General features: G+C 41.6%; 1 protein-coding gene across 5 annotated transcripts in view; it reads left to right on the forward strand.

Annotated features, from left to right (window-relative positions):
• The window catches only part of Tanc1 (tetratricopeptide repeat, ankyrin repeat and coiled-coil containing 1), a 229,185-nt gene that overhangs the window by 169,522 nt on the left and 35,172 nt on the right, over positions 1-24,491 (forward strand). For 4 of the 5 annotated variants that reach the window (XM_042683389.1, XM_042683392.1, XM_042683390.1 and 1 more), the window contains 8 exons: positions 3,961-4,083; positions 5,303-5,584; positions 6,764-6,915; positions 9,057-9,288; positions 10,865-11,031; positions 13,350-13,957; positions 17,808-17,916; positions 18,957-19,079. In XM_042683389.1, the coding sequence (XP_042539323.1) occupies positions 3,961-4,083; positions 5,303-5,584; positions 6,764-6,915; positions 9,057-9,288; positions 10,865-11,031; positions 13,350-13,957; positions 17,808-17,916; positions 18,957-19,079 (1,796 nt within the window). The remainder of the gene's footprint in view (positions 1-3,960; positions 4,084-5,302; positions 5,585-6,763; positions 6,916-9,056; positions 9,289-10,864; positions 11,032-13,349; positions 13,958-17,807; positions 17,917-18,956; positions 19,080-24,491) is intronic. The other variant, XM_042683391.1, reaches the window with a different exon arrangement.

The following is a 24,491-nucleotide window of genomic DNA, read 5'->3' on the forward strand; positions in this document are numbered from 1 at the left end:
TGGTTAGAATGAATGGGTCACTCATACTGTCCCAGAACTTGACAGCTTTTTTTTCTTCAAGAAAATAGCAAGTTTGTCCTCAATGTAATCAAATCTTTTCTAAAATTAGGGAACACATTAAGATGTTACTTTTAGCAGTGTTAAAAGCACCCCTTTGGGGTTATGTTTTCTGCTGGATGTCTCTTTTATATGTTCTCCTGCCGGGTGAAGTGACAGTGGGTGTGAGCTGATCCTTTCCAGTAGACTGCCATTAATTCATGGAGCAGAGCTTTCTGATCTCTGCGGTGTGCATTTATTATGTGTGCCCTGGAGCTGGATCTCCTGTGGAATAGGAGGATCTTACCTTGAGGTTTGAGCAGAGACTACCTGGCTTAATAGATTTGCTCATTTCTCCTGTTTTGTATGTTTTTAAAACTATGTATGGAGTTTGAAAGGAAATAAGCAAGTGCCTATTTGTTAGTAAGCTAGGAATCTGCTAAATAACTTCCTGCTTCTAAAGCTTAACCTCACTCAGGGAATAATGACAAGTTGTGTCAAGGGTCATGGGAAAGAATAAGGTTCCGTTGTGTGAATTACTGCAGCACTGTTTGTTTAGTAACTAGAAGGCAGACTGCTGCAAATATTAGAAGGACTGAAATAAAATGTAAAGTACATCATACTGAAATCTCTTGGAAGTAGTGGTATGCTAAAATCTATGTAAACAAAAACTGCCATTGGATAGGAAAGGTGGTTCCATGGTAATAGAGTAGGACTGGCATGTGATACTAGGCCTGTTTGGCGTGCACATGTGCACCTGTACATACTGTTTGTGCTCCTGCACACACACATGCATGGGTGTGAACCTGCCCTTGGTGAAGGTGCAAAATTAGTTCCTAAAATCGCTAGCTTTCAAGGTCATTGGGCTTGCTACCAAAAAAAAAACCAAACAAACAAAAAATCTGTGGTTGTCTATTAGCTATGCAATGTGGTAAACTTTTTAATCAAACTTAATAAAAAATTAATTGGTTGCATTTGGAGATTGTTTCACTCTGCAAAGTGGTTCTTTGTAAAGCTGTTTGTTAGTAGGATTGACTTGCAATATTACAAATCATGTGAAAGTGGATGATATAGACACTTTTCAAAAAAAACGGGATGTAGAGCCTTTAAAATTAGATATTGGTTATTCTACAAGTTAGGCAATACGTTCTATTTTGGCGGCTTTTTGTTTTCTCTTGAACTATTTTCTGAATGGATCATAGAACACTGTTTAAATCTCGAGGAAATGAACAAAACACAATTACCATCTGAGTTCTAATTTTCTTGAAACACTAATTGGTAAGTGCATTTCTGTTTGGTAGGTTAGTTCATGACTCACTTGGACATGGTACTCCTTGTTTAGTTTAGAGAGGACTCAACACCACACCCCTCAAACAATAACAACAACAACCTTTCCTGTAGCATTATGAGTGTGCTCCTCTCCCACATCATACACAGCATCTGTGTATTCATGTGAACACACAATTAATAGTAGATTCATTACAGTGTGAAATTGCTTTACTTCCCATTTTCCCCCAAATAGTTTTTAGGCCTTGAAATCCTTTGTTGTTTATACTGAATGCAAGTCTGACTCCCACATTGGTAATGTGTGAGGCTCTACTTTAAGCAGAATGGTTGTTCTCAGTCACCTGGTGTGCTAGGTGGGAACAGTTGAGTTCATAGCTCAGTTCAAGTATCACTGCACTATTTGCTCTCAGATGTCTCTGTGGCTTTGAAAATGCTTCAGAAAGCAGAGGTGGCTGCAGCTGGTCACTTGAAGTCCTGATGCAACTTTCAGTTCTGCTTTATCATGTTTGAAATGGAGAATGAATCCACAGTGGAACCAAATCAGCCAATTGACAGTGTAGCTGCTTTGCTGCATAGTTTGGCGGCGATGCTCTGATGACTGGAAATATGGAAAAAGAGGCTCTTGGAATCTCACCATCACAGGGCTTTTTGAGGTTTTTTTGTTTAGAAGTGGGGAATAGAAAGCCCTTTGAGGATCTGTGTGTCTTTGTAACATGAGCTGAAATAGCATGTGGGATGTCTACACTGTTCAGGCTGTAAAGTGAGTTTATGTTTATAGCTATGATGGCACCTTATGTCTGAACCACTGTTGGTGAATTCACTATGAGGCATGTGGCAAAAGTCTGCAAACATGTTGCAAGCTGTGTTTTGTAGTGAGCTTGGAGACATGGGAGCCGGGAGAGGAATGATGGTCCTGTTGCTCCTCCATGAGGTTTCATTCTCCCCAGTTATGAATGGACTAGAGAGACACTTCAGGCTGCTGTTTGATTAGCTTACATTAGGTCTGGTTTTTGCTGCATAAGAAATTAACTCTTTCCAATGGGAGAGATGTTTGTGGTCCTTGGCTATGGGCATGGCATTCATTTGAATGTGTTGTGTAGTGTGTCATCGGGCTGTGGGTAGACGTGGAAGGATGCAGAAAGTACAGATGCACGCTCTTCTGAAGGCAGTTTCAGGTACTTCTCTGCTTCCTGGGAAAGTAAGGAAATAGGGCACATGCTTGATTGCTCTCTGAGGATTCAGCAAGAGGGGATGATGGGGCATTTCTGAGTCAAGCTTGGAGCCCCCTACCTAGGTGCTTGTCAGATGGAAGAATGGAAGAGAGTGGTATGGACATGAAAAAGGAAAGATGTAAGCCTTGTGGAAGTAGGAAAGACTTGGGGCAGATGATGCTGGGTACTGCTGACACTGGATCTACTAAGCTTGTGGGATAGCCAGAGAGTTTTCAGAAGATAGATAGCCCAACTTGACTTGTCATGCTAATGACTTCACCAGTCCCTAGAAGACTTAACCTTTGGGACACAACTCCCTCTGCTCCTTTATGTTCCCTTGAATTATGTGTGTATTTTATTGTCCTGGAAAATACTCATAAGTCTAAGATTAGCAGAACCTTATATTGGATTATTTAATCCATAAACCAGTTGGGCTAATTTTATTTAGAATTCCCTAATTTGGCCTAGGATGAAATGTAAATCGATGTTTAAGGCAAAACATGTATGTATATTTGTGGCTATGGTTTGCTGACACTTAGCAAAGTTATTTCACACTAGTTATTTTTATAATCTAATTTATGTACATGTGTGAATAGTCCTTACCACTTCTTAATTATGTGCTATGATTCTTAAATTTAATCAGAAGTAGGCATGATTACTTATTTTTAGAATTTTAGAAGAAATAACATACACACCAGTGTAACATAGTATATAGAATTTGTATATGTGAAATTTCAGGTTTAAGAAAGTGTTTGTACTTTTACTGGCAAGGGCTGACATTAGTGTTCTGAGTGCTGTGGAAATGTACATACAGAATCTGCTTATTAGCAATGTTGGAATTCCACGCCACAGAACACTTCCCAGAGTTGCAGAGAAGAAGCAAGGACCAGGCCATGTGTTTACAGTGAGGACTGGAGCTTTCCTATGTAATCCTTGATTGCTAGGCCTTTTCGTCAAAAAAAAAGAAAAGGGCTGGGAAGGTGGTTCAGTGGTAGAGCACTTGCCTCGCATGCCTGAGGCCCTGGGTTCGATTCCTCAGCACCACATAAGCAAAAAGAAAGTGGCCGGAAGTGGCGCTGTGGCTCAAGTGGTAGAGTGCTAGCTTTGAGCTGAAGAGCTGAGGGACAGCGCCCAGGCCCAGAGTGCAGGCCCCACAACCGGGCCAACAAAAAAAAAGAAAGAAAGAAAGAAAGAAGTTATGGGGATGTTGTCTGCCTTCTTCCAGGAATACAGGAGAATTCTGGCAACTGTGTCAACATAATTTGGTTTTAAGTATAAGTACCTCTTTTTTTAATACCATTTTAAATAAATTGGGGCAAACAGATATCTGTAAGTAAGTCTTATTGAAAGCCTGAACTGAATACCTTAGCAATTTATAACTTACAGCAATTTCCTTACGACATTAAACTGTATTTTTATATTACAGCGACAAGCTCTACCAAATTGGAAGATCTGAGTTATTTAGATGGGCAGAGAAATGCTCCTCTCCGGACTTCAATTCGGTTACCATGGCACAATACGGCTGGAGGTAGGGCACAGGAAGTTAAAGGTACCTATTGTTTGTACTTACTGTCTTAGTGGATTTAATAAGCTTGTTCATAAAACATTGAGCATTTCTGATAACCAGCTTGGAAACCAATGCTATTTTTAAAACACATGGTGGGAAGTCCTGTCATGCTTTAAAAAGAAAACCAGAAAAGTATCTCCCAGATGCTGGTGGCTCCTTCCTAGAATACAAGCCACTAATAGAAGGCTGGGACCTGGAGCTGTTTGTTCAAAGCCACCCTGGGCAGAAACATTCAAGAGAGTCCATCTCCAATTAACCATCAAAATGCTGGTCTGGAGGCATGGCTCAAGTAGTAGAGTACCAGCTGAGTTTAAGCCCCAGTACTAGCACAAAAAATTAAAAATATATTTCCATATATAATAGATATTGTTATAAAAATAAAGTATATATTATAAAAATTATTTTATATAAATAGAAAAAATTATGGATATATACTATATATTTTATATTATATATGGGGATGTAATATATATATGTTTATATAATGTATTGTTAGTTGATCTCTATTAGGGCTTTCTTTTATTTAAGTAGGTGTACAAAGTTTTATTTTATATAATATATACTTTATAAAATATTTGTATAACTATATTTAAAAATGTTTATATATTTAATATATTGCTTATATTTATATGAAATATATTTTATATGGAAATATAAAAATATGCTGTGAAACAATCCTTGATAATTTTGTACTTCTTAAAATAGGTGATTTAAGTTGCTTCTGGCATTGAAAAATAATTTTGTTTACTTGTTACTCGTTCGATTTTTTGCTACTGATAAAGGATTAGTTTTGTTTCAGTACTTTGGACCATGACATTCACATCCTGTATCTGCCTGAAACACACAAGTGTGGGCACCTCATCATGTGTGCAAAGTACCATTGCACCTAGACAAGAGCTGTGCCGCCCTGGGTGTATGAAACTGTTTTTGCATCCTACTCATGCAGGGGATGGAAGAAACATGTCTTAAGCACCATTTCAGATAAAACCTCTTGTATTGCTTTCTCTCTGTGTCTGCCTTGAGTCATGAGAACAACTCAAAGTTGTGAAAGGACCACAAGATCATTGTAATAAGATGCATTCTGGTACCACTAGCAGATAAACAAGATACAGAAATATTAATAGAACCACATTCAAAATACTGAGTAGTATTTTTACATGTATAAAATCGACATTCTTCTAAAATGACTTCTTTCTTACAGCACGATTTGCTCCCTACAAGCCCCAAGACATTTTGCTGAAACCTCTGCTTTTTGAAGTACCGAGCATCACAACAGACTCTGTGTTTGTTGGAAGGGATTGGCTCTTTCACCAAATAGAAGAAAACTTGAGGAACACAGAACTGGCAGAAAATAGAGGAGCGGTTGTTGTTGGAAATGTAGGATTTGGGAAGACAGCCATTATTTCCAAGTTGGTGGCACTGAGCTGTCATGGAAGCCGTATGAGGCAAATTGCATCCAACAGTCCCGGTTCATCACCTAAAAGTACGACTGTGTTTAAGTATCTGTTTAGCTTATTACCTTAACATATGGGAGATGATAGATGTCAAAAATTGCTGTTTGGGTAGACATGAATCACTGCATTCCTTAAGTTCCAGCTACTATATCAGATTTGCAATCATGTGTGAAGTGAAGTCTCTGAATGCTTCCGTCTGCCATGTTTGTATTTGCCGCAGCCTGGGGTGAGGCCAGCCTTTCCTCATGTCCACCTGACCTGATACAGGAACAGATGGGTCAAAGAGGCCTCATTGAGTACCTCATCAAGTGTCCTGGGGAAATTTTGGTCCTAAAACAAAGAAGTTGTGTTTCTGGAAGAATAAGCCAGATAAAAATTTTTTTTCAGGGAGGTCTCTCCCTCCCCATTTTTTTCCCTATATAGAACTACTTTGTATCTGTTCCTCATACCCTTTGTCAACAATGCTGGTTTTACTAAAATTACAAAGACTAAGCCAGGCACGAGATAGAGTAGACAAAAATACTCACTTTTTTTGAGAAGGGTCTTGAACTCACTCTGTAACCCTAACTGGCTTTACACTTGTGATCCTACTGCTTGTCTTCTGAGTGCTGGGATCCTAGGCATGTATTGAGCTTCACTGCTTACTGTATATGCAGTAAATCCAAAGAAACGTTCGATATATGGTGAATAAGAACAAGGAGCTATGTAAGAGTCTTTTTTTAAAACAGAAAGGCATTTTATTTTGTTGGTTTGGGTATTGCTACTGTTTCTGTTGTTGTTGTGCCAGAACAAGATCTTTTGTTCTCACTTAGCTTTTTGCTCATGGCTGGCACCCTTGAGCCATACCTCTACTTCCCACTTTTTGCTGGTTAGTTGGAGATTTAAGAGTCTCCAGGATTTGTCTACAGCAGCCAGCTTAGAACTATGAGCCTCATATCTCAAGTCTCCTAAATAGGATTACAGTATGAACCACCAGTAGCTGGTGCAGAATGGTTTTTAATAAAAGAAACTAGGAACAGCCATTCTTCAGGGAAGGAACTGGATGTTAGGGAGATGGGGTAGGGACTAGTGTGATCATTTGGACTCTTCTGTGGAGCCATGTTCATTTCTTATGTATTAAAATACTCTTGGGAACTACCCCCGAAATATATTATACATCCTGTCATACCTGTATGCTGATGCTATAATGCTATGTCTCTCTTCTCTAGCGTCAGATCTCACCCAGGATCTTCCTTTCACTCCACTGCTCTCACCAAGTTCTTCCACGAGTGGTCTCAGCTCAGTGAAAACAACTGCAGGATCTAACACTTCTGAAAATCAGAGGCCAAGAGAGGATTCAGTGAAATCTCTTGCTTCTAAGGTAAACCTTTGTTTTGGGGAGCCTTCCAGTTAGAGAGAAAATTGTTTATTTTGTTTTGAGAGGTACATTTGCAATAGGAAGTTTAAAAGAGAAACAACTTCTGCAAAAATTGTCATAAAGTACTACAAATAAAATGTACAAATGAAAATAAAGACTTTGGCAAAGGACTTTTGTCTATCTGCAACAGTTAGTTGAAAGAGTTTCCAAAAGCAGCAGCAGAATTACGTGTCTTCACACCAAATCCATCCTTTTAAGTGGATGTATTTTAACTCTGCATATGAGCAGAAGATTGTGAGCTTCTAACTTGACCCACCCGTGCTATGCTGCCTAGAGCCTGTGGCTCTCTGCATCCTTCTCTCCTGTCAGATTTCTTGGAAGGTAATATGAGAGACTTGGCAGGCTTTCCCTCCTTAATGCATGGTCATCGAAGAGTGGCTGGAACTTTCCTTCTGTTCCACAGCCATCAGGTTCCTAAACGGCCTTCTGGAATTAAGTGGTCACATCTCATGAGCTGCTTAGGTCAGTCTCCTGTGGCAACAGTGGTGTGAATTCCAGGACCTGGAGGACCACTAGAGATGGCAGTGATGAGGAATCCCTTATGAGGACACTGGGTGTGAGATTGGTTTAGGAGAACTGAGAAGCATGCCATCTGACATCAGACCCCTCTTCTCTGTTTCTAGACAACAGCTGTTCTTGGTGTGGTCAGCTCTGATGCAGTGACCACTGGTTCTAAACTCCCTGATCATGATTGGGAAGACTGCCCATGGGGGTTATGGCACTGATTTCAAAGCTGCCCTCTGTTATGATGGTTTCTCAAGCCCTTTTGTTCATGACCACATACATCTTACATTTCAGATCTAGCATGTGTGAACATAGTACTACATGCACACTGGAAGTAAAAAAAAATCAGTGAACTGTGCTGTGTCATGTGTTCTATAATTTAAATTCACTTACTTGAAAAAAAAAAAAAACCTGTCTGTGCCTACAGACTGATTTCATTACCTACTGTTGGGTTGCCAAGCTACTTTTGTTAAACATTATGCAAGACCATGGTACCAGACATCTTGTGATGGTTTGCACAAGCTTATTGGGGTCCCTGTGTAAGTACCTGTTAATATCTTTCTGGGTGAGAAATGAATGTCAATCAGCATTCCTCTAAGTATGAATATAAATGTAGTACTAAGTGTAATTCCCATGGTGGTTCCAAGTTCACGTGCCATTCTGCATCTCCTCCTCTACTTGCCTTCTATGAGTGCATTCCTGGGACCTGATCCCAAATCTTGGACTGTCCTTGTCTCCTTGGAAAGGCATTTAACCTGTGTCAGTGGCCCTCAGCTGTTCTTTGTGGCCAGTGTGGTCTCTCCAGCTTTCTGTAAGGATTGCACAGTTGAGCAGGACAGTGGTGACTCAGACTGCTGAAAAAAAGGAAAATATTCACTTCCCTTCATGTATTCATTTTTTCTTCATTTGGCAATATATAGGATTTTTAAAAATTCTTTACAGTATTGAGCTCTTTCCTTGGTGGGAAGGAGTCTCTTAGATAACTTGCTTCCATAGCAACTCTGCCGTAACAAAGGGACCACTCCTCATCCTCTGATACATGGCCAACTCTCCCTTTCTCTCCCCCACATACATCTGCTCCTCACAGGACAAGCGGAAACCATTAGTGTCCTTGTTGGCACTTTTCCACAGTGTGTCTTGAAGAACTAGGTGTGGGGTTTGAAAGCTGTGACTTCTGGATCACGTTTGATATCTGCAGACTGGATTATGTGCTTCTGAGAACTGAGCTGCAGGACAAATGGCAATTTGGGGGAACACTGGGATTACTGAAGATAGCTCCACACAGGCTGGGCGTTAGGTATTATGAATAAGTTCTCATACACATTCAGTGCAAAGTAAGTTGTACCAAGTTTTGTGCTAATCAAGATGGATTTGTGGCAGCAGTTATGGTTTGCAGAGTTTAGGAAACCACAGGATTGAAGAAAAGATTAAATGAACCAGTTAAGCCAACTATACTCAATCTGAGTGAATAGGAGCAACACATCTTATTCTCTCTGTGAAGGGGTAGTGGTCTTGTTTGAGGTCATGGAAGGAGCTGTAGAGAAGATGGGATGATGCTGATGGCTCTGTTTCCCCTGTAGGTGGTAGCCTACCACTACTGCCAAGCTGACAACACATACACGTGCCTGGTGCCAGAGTTTGTGCACAGTATCTCGGCTTTGCTCTGCCGGTCCCATCAGCTGGCTGCATACAGAGACCTCCTGATCAAAGAGCCTCATCTGCAGAGCATGCTGAGCCTTCGATCCTGTGTGCAGGATCCCGTGGCTGCTTTCAAGAGGGGTGTGCTGGAGCCACTCACAAGCTTGAGAAATGGTATGTCCCAGAAAGTTCCCTAACTTCTTCCCCAATAGTGATACAGGATGCCCAGTCGGGTGGTCCTCAGAGGGAGACCACTCACAAGCCTGAGAAGTGGTATGTCCTGGCCCTCCATACCCTTGATGGAATAGTTTCAGTGGAATATCTCTAGTCAGAAAGAGCGGTACAGTGGAATAGTTGTTAAGCCAGTTTTGACTTCAAGGGAGAGGGGATGTTCTCCTTGCCCTCTGATACTTGATGTTTGAGTGAAATGAACCAAGAGTAGATAATGTTACCAGGAGAAAGGTAAGCAAGTTAATTACCACCTGCAGTGTATGCATGTGGAAGGAACCTCAGCAGATGGGTAACTCAAAGAAAGGCTTTCAAGCTCTGGCTTTTAAAGGATTTTTCAACAAATTACAATATATTTTAGAGAAGTGGCAAGACCTGAAAGAAGGCAGCTTTAGGCTTTCAGAAGCAGGACACTGTGGAAAGGTAAATATATGGGGAAAGTTAAGCTGGATTCTTCTAAAGCTGTTTCCACCCATTGGGATGTGCACTTATCTCCAGTGATTAACTTCAGTCCTTCCTGATAGAGAAAGCTAAGGGGACATCTTTACAAATTTATGTCCTGCTTTTAGGCTAAAAGCTCAGGTAGACCGTTTGTCTGCACCTGCTTCTTTATTGTCTTTAGCTTAACAGTTCTTCATATTTGGGCAGAGGTAAATAACTTCTGTTCTTCCCCATAACTGTAAGCTATAAGCTGTCTCCATGACTGTTGCCTGTGTATTTTGTACTCCTGGTAGCAGGAGAATAAGTGTGGGGGGCTAGGGAGGGGCAACATTTTTTTCAGGGCCTCAGCTGAGTGGAAATGTAAAGCCATTTCCAGAGATTTTTATTTGAGAGTTTTGCTCCCCAATATTCTACAAGGTAGAAGTTGCTAGTGGCATTGTAGTGCCTTGAGGTTTTTTTACCTACTACTCCATTGCTCTATATCTTTTGAGCTATCAGGTAGCCCTTTTAGGCTCCGTGTCTGACATGGGCACTTCTGCCAGAAGGTACTAGAGACGGGTTGAAACATATATGTCACCCTTTCTCTTTTGTTGGGCAGAAGACTGGCACTACTAAATAAATTTAAAAAAAAAAAAAACTTGTGGGGGGGGGGGAAGTCTCAGTGTAGGAGTCTGCAAAGTTTTCCTTGCCTGGTAGCCCCTGAAGCATTCTAATGGGCATTTCATGTCTTTTCCAGATTTGGTCTCTACATGTTAGTTACCTTTGCTACAGGGCACCTAGTGACAGTGGTTTATGAGGAACTAACTGTATTGTATACGTGATTGAGATTCTGCTAATGTGTGTGATGCGTTATGTTTCTGAAAACTGTTTTATGCGAGAATTGGTTTTCTTTTGGCTCTGTACTCCAGATTTCATTATAAATTTAATAGAAAATATGCTTCTGTGAAAATCATGTCTTCTACCATATGTAAACCTTTCAGTTTTTTACTGACATTTTAAATGTGCATTTAAATATACTGGGTAGTACCATCTTATAGAAATGTATAATTTCTTAATTTGAAAAAATGATTTTATCCTTTAGAGCAGAAAATTCCTGAAGAAGAATACATTATTTTGATAGATGGCTTAAATGAAGCTGAGTTTCATAAACCTGATTATGGAGATACGCTTTCTTCATTTATTACCAAAATTATTTCTAAATTTCCTGCCTGGCTGAAGTTGATTGTGACTGTAAGAACAAATTTTCAGGTAACAAAAGAATTCTCAAATTTCTTTCCAAGTCACCATTTATACAGTGATCAATACTAATAACTTAAACTGTTGTAAACCATTTTGCTGAATTGAGAACTGTGTCAGGACTTTGAAAAATTAGCCCAGAGAGTCTCAGATGGATAATACTCTGACCTTTGAAGCTTCCAAGGCCTATTTATCAAGTCAAAAAATGTCCTGTCAACATTGAGTTGTACCTGCACTTCTGAAATAGCAACGTCAAGCCTGGTTTACCTGCTTTACCTTGACTCAGGGTGCATTGGCTATGGTTTCTGGCCAACTAGTCAGAGTAACTTTTAATTTAAAGTTTTTCCTGCCAGTGGTTATTTCCATTTGCAGTGGGTCTTCGTGCTGTTTGTTTTCTGTTTTGTGGTACTGGTGATTTAACCCAGTACTTTGTCATGCAGAGCAATGCTCCACTAAGCTATAGCCCCAGATTTGTGGGTTTGTGGTTTTTAGGGTGTTTTAAGGGAGGGAAAAGTGAGGGATGAGAAAAATTTTAAGACTTATTCTGAGACAGAAAACTTCAACATGCTGTACTATTTACAGAGGTAAAGTGTGATTTTGCTTTTCTTTCTCCATCTTCCTCTTTATTTGAACTCTAAAATTGACCCTTAATACTGTCCCTTTTCAGGAAAGACATTTAGATGGAGTTTGACTTTTGCCCTTTTATGATGATAGCTATTTAAAAGTCACATCAGGTTATAGTTTTTTGCCTCATTAAAACTTGGATTCGACCTCAGTTGACATTGATGTTTGTTTTTTATGGACATTTGATTCATATACTTTCTAGTCATTTTCTTTTCTTTTTTTTTTTTTTTTGGGGGGGGGTCCGGTTGTGGGGCCTGAACTTTGGGCCTGGGCGCTGTCCCTCAGCTCTTCAGCTCAAGGCTAGAGCTCTACCACTTGAGCCACAGCGCCACTTCCGGCTTTTTTCATTTTGCTTATGTGGTGCTGAGGAATCGAACCCAGGGCCTCAGGCATGCAAGGCAAGTGCTCTACCACTGAGCCATCTTCCCAGCCCCTTTCTAGTCATTTTCTAGTTAGCAGACATAATTTGACAGTCAGAAAAGGAATGAAACAGGTCCTATGTTAAACTTCCTGGCTGAGTTTCAGAAGTTCAGTTAACATTCATGCAAGATGGGAATGAGCGTACTGTGCCTTACTCCTAAAATTACTACATTAAAGAAGGTTTGTGCTAAAATACTTAAGAAATGAAAGTGGGATGTATAGGGGAGGAAAATCACACAATCCTTCTCTGCTCTTAAGGGTTAGAATTGTGCTTATTTTGGAATATGGGAGAGGTTTGAAATTGCAGGGAGGACATGGGCTTCTGAGAGCTGTTGTTGGTGTTTTCTGGCTACTGGGTACACATTTGTCTGGGAAAATTAATGGCGCTGTTCAGTTATGATTGTGCACGTGTATTTATTCCATTCAAAAGTGGACTTAAAAAATTAAGTTCACTGCATGGAAGTGTCTCACACCTATAATCCTAGCTACTTAGCAGGCTGAGGCCAGAGGATCACAGTTTGAAGCCAGCTTGCACAGGAAAGTCTGGGAGATTCTTATTCACAATTAACCACTAAGAAACCAGAAGTGGAGCTGTGGCTCAAGGACAAAAGCTCAAGGACAGCACTTGGGAGTTCAAACGCAGGACCTAGAGAGAGAGAGACAGACAGACAGACACACAGACAGACAGACAGACACACACACACACTTTTTAGATTTAAAGAATGACAGCATATTATACTAAAGCAAACAGCTTTTTTACCTCATGCTGTCAAGCAACACAGCCTGGAGACAGTCTCAAATTTCCTGGTAGGGTTACACAGCCCCAGTATCTGATGCCCAGAGAGGCATCTTATCTCAACGTCCGTCTGTATTCTTAGATGTGCAGTGCTGCTTGTGTTTGTCCTTGTTATATAACCACTTGCACAGAATAAAGATGATGGGTATTGGGTCACCTGCAGGGTCACACCACCCCTCTGTTTGGGTGACCTGGTTGCCAGAGTCTGCTCAGAGCTCTCCCTCTGCTCACTTGGCTCTGAGTCCTCAATGAGGGCTTTAGGAAAGCCTTTACTGATCCTATCTCGCACCAGGATTTCTTTCACATAAGCTTTTTATCTGTACCTTATCCTATTACACGTTTTAATACAAAACAATGAGTCCCTGTAATCCATGAAAATCCTCCTTGAAAGAAAACTAGTGAACCTGGCTTAAAATACTGCCTAAAATTTAAGGAAAGGAATCTCTGTGGAGTAACACTGAGTTTTGGGATTTTTTTTTTCTTTTTGCAGGAAATCATAAGCTCACTGCCGTTCGCCAAGCTCTCCTTAGATGACTTTCCAGACAACAAAGATATTCACAGCGACCTGCACGCCTATGTCCAGCACAGGGTTCACAGCAGCCAGGACATCCTCAGCAACATCTCTCTGAATGGCAAGGCCGATGCTGCCCTCATCGGGAAAGTCAGCAGCCACCTGGTACTGCGGAGCCTTGGTTCCTATCTGTACCTCAAACTCACGCTAGACCTCTTCCAGAGGGGACACCTGGTCATTAAAAGTGCCAGCTACAAGGTGGTGCCTGTGTCTCTGTCCGAGCTCTACTTGCTGCAGTGCAACATGAAGTTCATGACCCAGTCTGCCTTTGAGAGAGCACTTCCTATTTTAAATGTGGCTCTTGCATCGCTCCACCCCATGACAGACGAACAGATTTTTCAGGCTATTAATGCCGGCCATATCCAAGGCGAGCAAGGCTGGGAAGATTTTCAGCAGAGGATGGACGCCCTCTCCTGCTTTCTCATTAAGAGGCGAGACAAAACCCGCATGTTCTGCCACCCATCCTTCAGGGAATGGCTGGTCTGGAGAGCAGATGGTGAAAGCACAGCCTTCCTGTGTGAGCCCAGGTACGACAGGCGCTTCCTGTCAGCACTTTGCCGGGGTCTCCTGGGCCATTTAGAGACGGATTCCAAACGTGATCCATGGTTTTAATGGAAAGGCAACCCACAATGAATAATTCAGTTCTGCTGCTTTGTTTTCAGACCTTTTTGGTGGAAGGAGGGGCAGTGGAAAATTTTCTCTACCTCTAAACAAAAGCTTCTTTCTTTTGATTTCTAGAGTTTCAGTACCTGTAGTATATTTGGGTGGAAGAGAAGCTGGGCAGTACCTGGAGGCACCTCCTCGCTGCCAGTTCTCTCTCTGATCCCCGTCATCTCTCCCACCGACTTTGACAAGGTCGAGTGTGGGTCACATGTGCTCTCTGTGCAGGGAAACAATGGCTTCTGCAGCGTGTTTGCCTGGGTGGGTTCTGTCTTACTTGTGCAGCACTTTTGCTCTCCTACCTTTTGATCATGCAGCACCTCTTCCCAGGGATCAGAGGTGTTTGTCGGCCCAGAGGAGAGCTAAGTTATCCATCCTGGCTGCTTTATTGTGTATTAGTATTGCAGCCTGGGTCATAGAGGATGTGGCTCTCCTTGCTTCCTAGTCTGCTTGAACCCCTGGAGGACATGGAGGCAAACCTCTGTCATGTGGCCTGGTGTCAATTAGAGTGACAGGTTTCTCAACCTGTCACCTGTGGGTGCCTTCAGATGAGGGTATGCTCAGGCCCTCCACTGCCTGGCTAGGCCTTTCTCTGAATCTTTGCCCAGTTGCACAGCTGTGCTGTCTGAGTCAGGATTGCCCCCTACTCTGGTAACTGGGCTGGCAAGCTGCTAGGCTGTCCCCTCAGGAATGTAGTGGGCATTGGACGAGATGTCAGGGTACAAAAATAAGAGGCAAGTAAACACTCAAGCTTCACAAACACCTTCCACATATACCAACAGATCCAGAGGTCCAGCTGCTATTCCACATTGAAGCTGTTTTCTTTAGTGACATTGGACTCAAGATTTGTTTGTTTTTGGTATTAGGGGTTGAAGCCAGAATCCTTTTGTTTTATGTTTGAGTTCAAGGTCAAATTGGCCTTGCTACTGCTTCTGCCTCTTGAGTAGCTGGGATTAAAAGCATGAGCCACTATATGAACAAACTGTGACTTTGGGTTACTTAAGTCAGACTATAATAGCTAGAGGAAATATGTGCTGTGACATAGGTAGCCAAGTCAGTTATTTCTCAGGGAATGTCAGATCATTGTCCAGGAAGATAGGCTATATCCAAACTTGTAGATTGAAAAGTAAGTTGGAAGACTTTAAGGAATGTAGATTTGTATTATAATGCATCCTTGCTTTTGTTAGCATTGGTGGGAAGGCACAAGGATAACTTCATAGGTGGTGGTATACTTCCAATAAGTCTCTATTTTTTTTTATTTTGGGGCCAGTCCCAGTGCTTGAACTCAGGGTCTGGGTACTTACTGTTCCTAAGATTTTTCTCTCAAGGCCAGCATTATCACTTGCTTGTGCCACAGCTCCATTTCTGGCTTTTTTTTTTTTTTTTGGCAGTTGTGGGGCTTGAACTCAGGGCCTAGGTGCTGTCCCTGAGCTTCTTTGTGCTCAAGGCTAGCGCTCTACCAATTGAGCCACAAGGCCACTTCTGGTTTTCTGTGGTTGATTGGTGATAAGAGTCTCATGGGAACTTTTCTGCCCAGGCTGGCTTTGAACTGCGATCCTTAGATCTCAGTCTTCTGCGTAGCTAGGATCACAGTGTGAGCCACCAGTGCCCACCCAGCTTTTTTTTCTGGTTAATTGGTAGATAAGTGTCATAGACTTTCCTGCCCAGGCTATCTTTGAACTGTGGTCTCAGATCTCAGCCTCCTGAGTAGAATTACAGGGAGGAGCCACCATGCTCCGCTAATATTTTTCTCTCTTCATGATGCTTGGACTTACTCATGACCATTTCTGGATCTATTTATTCTTTCGCATTGTACAAAGATTCAAAATCATGAACAGTATTGCTGTTTTTCCTCTGCCATTAAATGAGGAACAAATAGATGAGATATTATAGACAGAACAAGGCTATTGCAGACAGAAGGAGCTGTCAAAGGTGTCATAGACCATGGGCTAGCAACAACACATCTAGTTTGGAGCTTTTATTATGGAGAGTAAGAGTGCTGTTGAGAATCACCTTTTATCCATCATCTCTGGAAAATTTTTGAAGGTTCTAGAGAGTGGATTCTGTGTCTGGGGATGCTTTGCCAGATACCATCCAGGACTTGGTGTACTAGAGTTCAGATAAGAGAAAACTTGCTGTTGTAAGAGAGCAGCTGGATGTGGCTTGTGGTCTGGCTGTCACGAGACAACTGGCTTTGTGGAGAGACTTGAGAAGGAGTTGCTGGTGACTTAAAGTTACACCTCAGGAATTATGAATTACTCTTAGAAGCGGTAAAGCGTAGAAAGTATGGAGTATTTGGGGGTTGGGATGGCTTTGGTGGCTTTGGTTTTGAGCAGTTTGAATTTGTGGGGTAATTTTTTTCCAAGATTCCTTTGTAGGCAGATCTTGTCTGAAGATTGGAGAAGTTGGTAGTTGAAGATTGGGATTCAATAATGGAGTATGACCTGATAAGAAAAGAGTGATGGACTTTTACGAGTAGAGAATTCCAGGCAAGGATGTTAAAGGTGCCACCAAAAGGGATGTGGAAAGGAGGAGTAAGAGGAAACCATTAGATTTCAGTGCCATTCTTTGGCTGTCTCTTCCCTTAGTCTTTCCTCTGAGAGCAACAGCCTGTGAGGGGAGGTGAAAAGGTTGAAAGCTTGACTTTGTATTTTTATGGAGGAGGGTTTTGAGTTTTCATAAAAGAAAGTTGCAGTCTTGTTGGAAACATCATTGAGGCAGTGTCTAGAAATTTACTTTGCGATTTTCCAGTTTACTGGCATATAAGTTTAGAAAAAATATTCCCTAGTGATCTTATGTCTTTCTTATAGATAGTGGAACAAATCCTTAAGGATTTGTGAGGGACAAATTGGTATTCAGTGCCCACTATGTTTCTTTCCTTAGCCTGCCCACAGGAATCAGTGTTCAGTCTAAACCTTGAATTCTAGCCATGACTGATCACAAGCTGTTGTCAAGTATGGGCTGGGGTTGGTTAGTTTTCCTTTCAGTTGGGATTTAAACTGTGCCTCAAACTTGCTAGGTCGGTGTCCTACCACTTGAGCCACACCTACTTTTTGCTGTTTGTTTTGGAGATAAGTCTAGAAAAATTTTCAAACTAGAACCTTACATATTTTAGCCTCTTGAGTAGCAAGAATTACAGATGTTAGCCACCAGTGCCTGGTTGGCTTTGTGCTGTAAAGTTCTGTCCTTTGGCCTACGTCTACCTAAGTGGTGATGACTTTAAGGGGATTTCTGAAGGTCAGTAGGATTCTGTTCCATTTATCTATTCATGCATCCCGTCCATCTAGCCATACATCTATGCATCCAGGAAATACCTATTTGAGTATGTACTGAATATTAGACACTTTGCTAGAAATTGTGATTATATTGTGACTTTGACAAGCCTGCCTCATAGCGTTTGTATTTTCATGATAAGCATAAACTCAACTCAGGTGATGAGAGTGATGAGCAGAGTGTGGTTCTGAAGGCACAGACTTGCCCTGTGCCAGAGACTTAGTGTAGGTTGATAACAGAACTCCCCAAAAGTCCTTAAAAATGGTTTGAAGAAGCAGCAACAATTGCCATCTTCGTAAAGTGGCAATGATCTGTCAATTCTGTGTAGTGGTCACAAAGCCATCAGGAAAAGAGTTCATGGGTCATATGGCAGTATGCATAACCAATGACCTGTAGTACAATGAAATGGAATCTTGTTCTGAACTTTTGTATTTCTTGTTGTAGGAATGGACACGCTCTTCTGGCGTTCATGTTCTCACGACAGGAGGGCAAGCTGAACCGCCAACAGACCATGGAGCTTGGCCACCACATCCTGAAGGCTCACATTTTCAAGGTGAGGAGAATACCAGTACAGGGAAAAGGTTCTTTGTTGTCATTTGGTGGTTATGGGGGATTTTAGACATCTTTGTGAGCCATCTCAAAGGTCCTCCCAGAGCCACATCCCAAACACGACTTCCTCTTCCTCCCTAAAAGTAACCGCAGTTTTGTTTACAATCACTTCCCTGCATTTCTTTGTTATCACACAAATACATCTACATACTATGGATTGAGTTTAACTTTTTCCTCCTTTGAAGCCCTTTTGTTTTTTTTCATCCAAAGATCCCACTTTATTCTTGCTTGTTTCCTTGTTTTTAATTGTCAAAGAACCTGAATCGTTGAGCTATATGATTTCATGCCACCTGGGTGTTATTTTGGGTTTTTTTGGGGGGGAGGTAGCCAAATGATTGTCTTAACCCATGATTCTCCTACCCCATCCTCCAGAATGCTGGCACTTTAGGCATTTGTTCCACATCAGGCCCACCTGGATTTTCTGATTGTGTGTTTGTTTTTCAGGGAATAGTTGAATATGTTCCTCTTTCCCCTGGATTTCCTTTCATTTGGTACCTGCACTGAGCACTTTTGGGTTTGGGTTGACTTTTTTTTTCTCCCCCTACAAGGTGTCAGGATTACATGATAGGGGTAAGAATTTCTTGTGTCAGGAGACACAGCATTTCTGCTTGCTTCTTATTTTGTGATGCTATCAGCCATTATTAGTCACTGCCTGGACTCATTCACTCATTCATTAGTGATTGCAGATGGTGATTCTCTAATTCTGTCATTTAGCCTTCCTCTAATGTGCTTCCATCAAAGGAACCTTTCTCTTCTATGCCATCCTTCTCCCCAGGTGTACAATCCATGTAGCAAAGGCAGGTGATTTCCTGCCTTTTGGTTTGGGGCAGGGAAAGCTCACTGGTCCAGGCATCCTGTGTGCAAGTGGCCTTGTGTTTAGCATGTACCGACACCTTCTGGGGAAGGCCCACTTTTGAAGTAGGTCTTCAAATGATTCTATTGGAGGTTAATGCTCAGGAAGATTCTGTTTATGGTCATTTTCAGGGCCTCAGTAAGAAAACTGGAATCTCCTCAAGCCATCTTCAAGCCCTGTGGATCGGTTACAGCACTGAGGGGCTATCTGCTGCCCTCGCCTCTCTCAGGAATCTCTACACTCCCAATGTGAAGGTGAGCAAGGCTCTTCCTAGGAGCCTTAGCAGAGCCCTAGCCTGGCTCTGTTCCTCGTCTGTCAGTCCTGCTCCACACCAGCACCAGCTAACATGAGAGTTGCAGAGTGCCCAGTGATGCTTTTCCCTGTGTGAACTATGCACATTGTCTGCTAAAAGATAGACTTTTGCTCTACAGGAAGATATGAGGAGTCAAGGCTGCTGTGTGAGCCTATTGAGACTGTTTCAGAGTAGATATGATGAGGGAACAATTTACAAAGGCTACAAAGGTTGGGAGAGACTTTCAGGGAAACTGGGCTTTTTTGTGTCTTAGATGACTGATCTAGACAATCTCCATGCTTCAAAGGAAATTAATCATTGACAAGTAACACAGAGTGAAGAGGTTCACAGAAGAACTGTGACTAAAGGCTCTAGGTACACATAGATTTCTGACTATGGAAAGAGTAGTAGCACTCTCATTACACAATATTTTATTCTGCTTTTGAAGGTGGATTTTCTGTCTCCCAATTTAATGTAATATCATACATCAACAACACACAGAGGCCATATATTTGGTGAAGGCCACAGAGACATATGTAGGTCTCTCAGCCCCTGGCCGCTGGTATACCTGGTAGCCTGCGGAAGCTCTGGGGCAGTTTCCCAGTGAACAGAGTCTTCTCTTAAGGCACATCTGTGAAATGATCATTGTACCTGTCTGTCTTAGGAACACAAAGAGATCAAGCAGTAAAGGATCATTGTCAAGATCAAGCAGGCTCATTGTCTAGGCATTTGGCATCTACTTTTTCTTGATTTGTGCTGTTCACTCTCATCTGGGGAAGTGGGAAGTCTGTGCTGGAGGTGAAGCCATGAGGCCCAGCCCTGGGACTTTGGGTGCCTCTCCTCTTCAGCTCTCCATATCCTTAGCTTGCTCTCCAGGCACTGGTCTTGAAGTGTTTCCCATACCTGGTTAAAGGTTCATTCTTCCTCTTCCTCCCTTCTCCATTGCTTTGGTGAGCTTGAAGGGTAAGTGAATCTCCAAGCTGCCCTGAGGTTCCTGAGGAGGATCCAGCTGTGTTCTGAGTCTGGGGATCACAACCCAAAGCCTGCTGCCCTCTGCAGGGCCTCAGTGTGGAATAGACAGAGGCTGCTGCCCTTGGGTGCAGACAATGTATTTGCAAAGGTAAAAGTATCACCACATTTAGGTTGACTTGTTCCCCATCAGAATTGGAGGCTTGTAGGAAGAGGGCATGTTGGATTTCAGCTTTGATGCTCCCTTTGACTGACACTTCAGTGCAGAGCACCCTGTAGACCTGTGTACGGGGACCCTGTGCTCAGCCTTGCTCACAGTATATTATCATTCATCTTGCAGACCTATACATATCAGTGCTTGTGACCTGACTGAGTCCTACCTGTGTGTTTTTGTTGGTAGACAGCCAGGATGCGATTTTTGTAGTGCAGAACTAGATCCAAACTACTGCTCTTGATGAGAGAGAACATTTACTTTCTTAATGGAGTTCCTCTGAAAGAAAGGCAGACTTTAGATGTTACATAAAGAAGAAGCTGTATTAAGAACTTTTCTTTTAATCCTAGCTACTTGAAGCAGAAATAGAATGATCATGAATTTGAGGACAGTCGGGCAAGGGTAACAAGCCTTCTGTCTAAAAAAACAGAGGACAAATAAGCAAAAGGGGCAGAAGCATAGTCAAATGGTAAAGCACTTGCCTGTATGTACGAGGCCCTGGATTCAAGCACCAGTATTCAAGTTGTTTTTCACTTAGATTGTTTTTTATTTCAAGTTAGGTTATTGTAATACTATTTTCATCTATCTTGCTAGCTGATAGTGCATCTTTTGGCTCTTCTCTAATGAGTAAAAACATTTATGTGACAATAAATAAGGAATAGAAATTAAATGACAGTGTCTGTTTTGACTAATGAAAAACTTTCACTTTTTTTTTTTTTTTGGTTTTGCTGGGGTTTGAACCCAGAACTTTTTTTTTTTTTTTTAATTTGATCATGCCATAATGTATTTTTGCCCTTTTACAATGATCATGACTAACTAGATCCCAAAAAGTTGAGTTACATTTTGGACAAAGGAGGGGAAATAACATTTTTGACTTGAGGCAGTTAATAGCACACAACTGAGTCATAGCTACCTAGACAACAGCCGAATAGGCAGAGGACTCCAGGGAGCATTTTTTATGTCAAAGGTTACTCCCATCTCTTTGCTTGGTTGTTCCTTTATTGAGGAAAGGGTCTTCTGTTTCTTCGGTCTTTCCCTGGTTGGATTTATTTTTTTTAATTTTATTTTATTGTAAAGATGCTGTACAGAGGGGTTACATGAGTAAGGCAATGACTACATGTGGATCATTGTTACCCCTTCCCTTGTTGTTTTCCCACTTTCCCTTCCCTCCCCAACCTCCCATACGCCTCCCCACCACCCCACCTCACCTCACGCCACCGGAACTTGTAAAGTTCATTTCCAATATACTGTCCTGTGGGTGTCATTGTTGCAATGGATCATCTTATGTCTTTATTATTCCCCTTCCCCTTCACAGATTATATATATATATATATATATATATATATATATATATATATATATAAGATTCAGAGTACCAGCTGGGTGCCAGTAGCTCATGCCTGTAATCCTAGCTACACAGGAGGCTGAGATCTGAGGATCACAGTTCAAAGCCAGCCCGGGCAGGAAAGTCGGTGAGACTCTTATCTCCAATAAGCCACTAGTAAACCAGAAGTGGCGCTGTGGCTCAAGTGGTAGAGCGCTTGCCTTGAGCTGAAAAGCACAGGGACAAGACCACAACAGATGCTGGAGGAGATGTGGACAGAAGGGAACCTTACTGCATTGTTGGTGGGAGTGTAAACTTGTTCAACCACTTTGGAAAGTAGTATGGAGGTTCCTCAAAAGACTCTACATTGAGCTCCCCTATGACCCAGCAATCCCACTTTTGGGCATTTACACAAATGGTCACAAAGAAGACCATAGTAAAGCTACCAGCACAACTGTATTTATTGCAGCATTATTTACCATAGTTAAGATATGGAACCAATCCACATGCCCCTCAGTAGATGAATGGATCAAGAAAATGTGGTATATATAAACAATGGAATTCTATGCCTCCATCAGAAAGAATGACATTGGTTCATTTGTTAGGAAATGGAAAGACTTGGAAAAAACTATATTAAGTGAAGTAAGCCAGGCCCAAAGAAACATAGGTCCCATGGTTTTCCTTATTTGCAATAACTAGTATATGTCTGAGACAAACAGAAACTGTCAGACAAGTTGATGTTAGGTGAAATGAACCCCAAGATAAGGGTTCAAATGTTTTTCTTTCTTGTGATTGTTTCCAACATATTTATAAGATGATTTCTTTGTTGCTTTGTATGTACCTCCCCCAGGGTATAAGCCCTGCTTTCAATGTATTTGATGTCGGTAAAATTTGTGGAGGGGAAGGGGAAAAACAAGTCGTTTAAATGGGGATACAGGTGGACCCATTGCAACAATGAGAAGTACAAGTCGTTATGTCGAAAACGAACTTTACAACTTTGGTGGGGGGGGGAGGAGGATTGGGTAGGGGACCTGGGGGAGGATGGGAAGGGATGGGAAGGGGAAACAAAGGAGGAGGCTACAATGCTTGATAAGAAATGTACTTATTATCTTGCCCATGTAATTGTAACTCTTTGTACAGTATTTTCACAATAAAAAATAATAATAAATAAATAAAAAGAAAAGCACAGGGACAGCACCCAAGCCCAGAGTTCAGGCCCCACGACCGACAAAATAAAAAAAAAAGAGAGAGAGATTCAGAGTACCAAAATCAAGTACAGTGAAAACAGGGAATGTGCTTTAAGGGGAAGAACATACAACGGAAACAAACAGAAAAGAAATCACATAGTACATTTAAAACAATAACAATAAAGACAGACCTCTTGTGTCCATATCTTGAGGTTAATTTCACTTAGCATCATCTTATGTGGACATATGTACATAGCTTTTGAGCTTTTTAGCTCATCTGATAAGATTATCCTATATGTATACTAATTATTGCAAGTAAGGGAAACCATGGGACCTGAAATTCTTTGGGACTGGCTTACTTCACTTAATATGATTTTTTTCCAAGTCTTTCCATTTCCTAACAAATGGGGTGGTAGCATTCTTTCTGATAGAAGCATAGAGTTCCATTGTGTGTGTGTGTGTGTGTGTGTGTGTGTGTGTGTGTGTGTGTGTGTGTGTGTGTGTGTGGACTTCCATTGTGTGTGTGTGTGTGTGGACTTCCATTGTGTGTGTGTGTGTGTGTGTGTGTGTATCACATTTTCTTGATCCACTCATCTACTGAGGGGCATCTGGGTTGGTTCCATATCTTAGCTATGTTGAGTAATGCTGCGATAAACATAGTTGTGCTAGTAGCTTTAGTATGGCCTTGTTTGTTTTCATTTGTGTAAATGCCCAAAAGTGGGATTGCTGTTAAATCCAGGACTTTATAGGCAAATGCTCTACCACTGACTTACCAGCTCAAGTCCAGGAAGCTTTTCTTTCTTTCCTTTTTTGGGCTGGTTCTGGGGCTTGAACTCAGAGCCTGGGTGCTGTACCTGAGCTTTTTTGCTGAATGCTAGTACTCTACCACTTGAGCCACAGCTCTACTTCCAGCTTTTTTTGTTGCTTAATCAGAAACGAGTCTTACGTACTTTTCTGCCTGGGCTGACTTTGAACCACAATCTTCAGATCTCAGTCTTCTGAGCAGCTAGGATTACTTGGCATGAGCCACCAATGCCCTCCACCCTGAGAAGCTTTTCTTTTAAGGTAGAAGGAAACATATTCACATGAATAAAAGTTTTAAAGCAGCAAACTAGAAGTCCCAACATAAAAATGAAAGAAGCTTGGCTTTCAGTGGTAGAAACTTCTCTTTAGCATTGAAATTTTAAGGGCAGTTCACTTTTACTTAGTTTTATTCAACTCCAGTGTTACCCATATCTCCATAATCCTCAAAATTATGTAACTGTTATAGAATCTTAAGGCTTTCCATTATCCTCCTCCTTTTTTTGTGTTTAAGTCTTTCAAAGAGGACAAAAAGGTTTTCACAGATTCTTGGGCAAATTACAGTAATTTACAATTATGCATGCAATTAAGGAACTTTTTTTAGAGTATTAAATGTTGTCATACAGGAGTGAATGTCATTTTGAGCAATAATTGCAGTTTGCCACTTTGGTAAATTAAAGTGACTTGTTCTGGAGTGATTACTTAGTAATTTCAGAGGCATGCCAGGGATTTCTAACACTTTAGCCTCCCAATACCAAGCCACGGCTGGGCCAGCCTGTGCCTGACTGACCTGCTGCACACTGGGGTCCTTGCCATCAGTGCCTCTGGGCTCTTGTCCAGCTGGATGTTTTTGTTCATGCCGCCTTGTAGGACTGGCTGCCA

Source organism: Dipodomys spectabilis, unplaced genomic scaffold, assembly GCF_019054845.1.
Source record: "Dipodomys spectabilis isolate Male_0828 unplaced genomic scaffold, ASM1905484v1 ptg000081l, whole genome shotgun sequence".
NCBI classification, from domain to species: Eukaryota; Metazoa; Chordata; class Mammalia; order Rodentia; family Heteromyidae; genus Dipodomys; species Dipodomys spectabilis.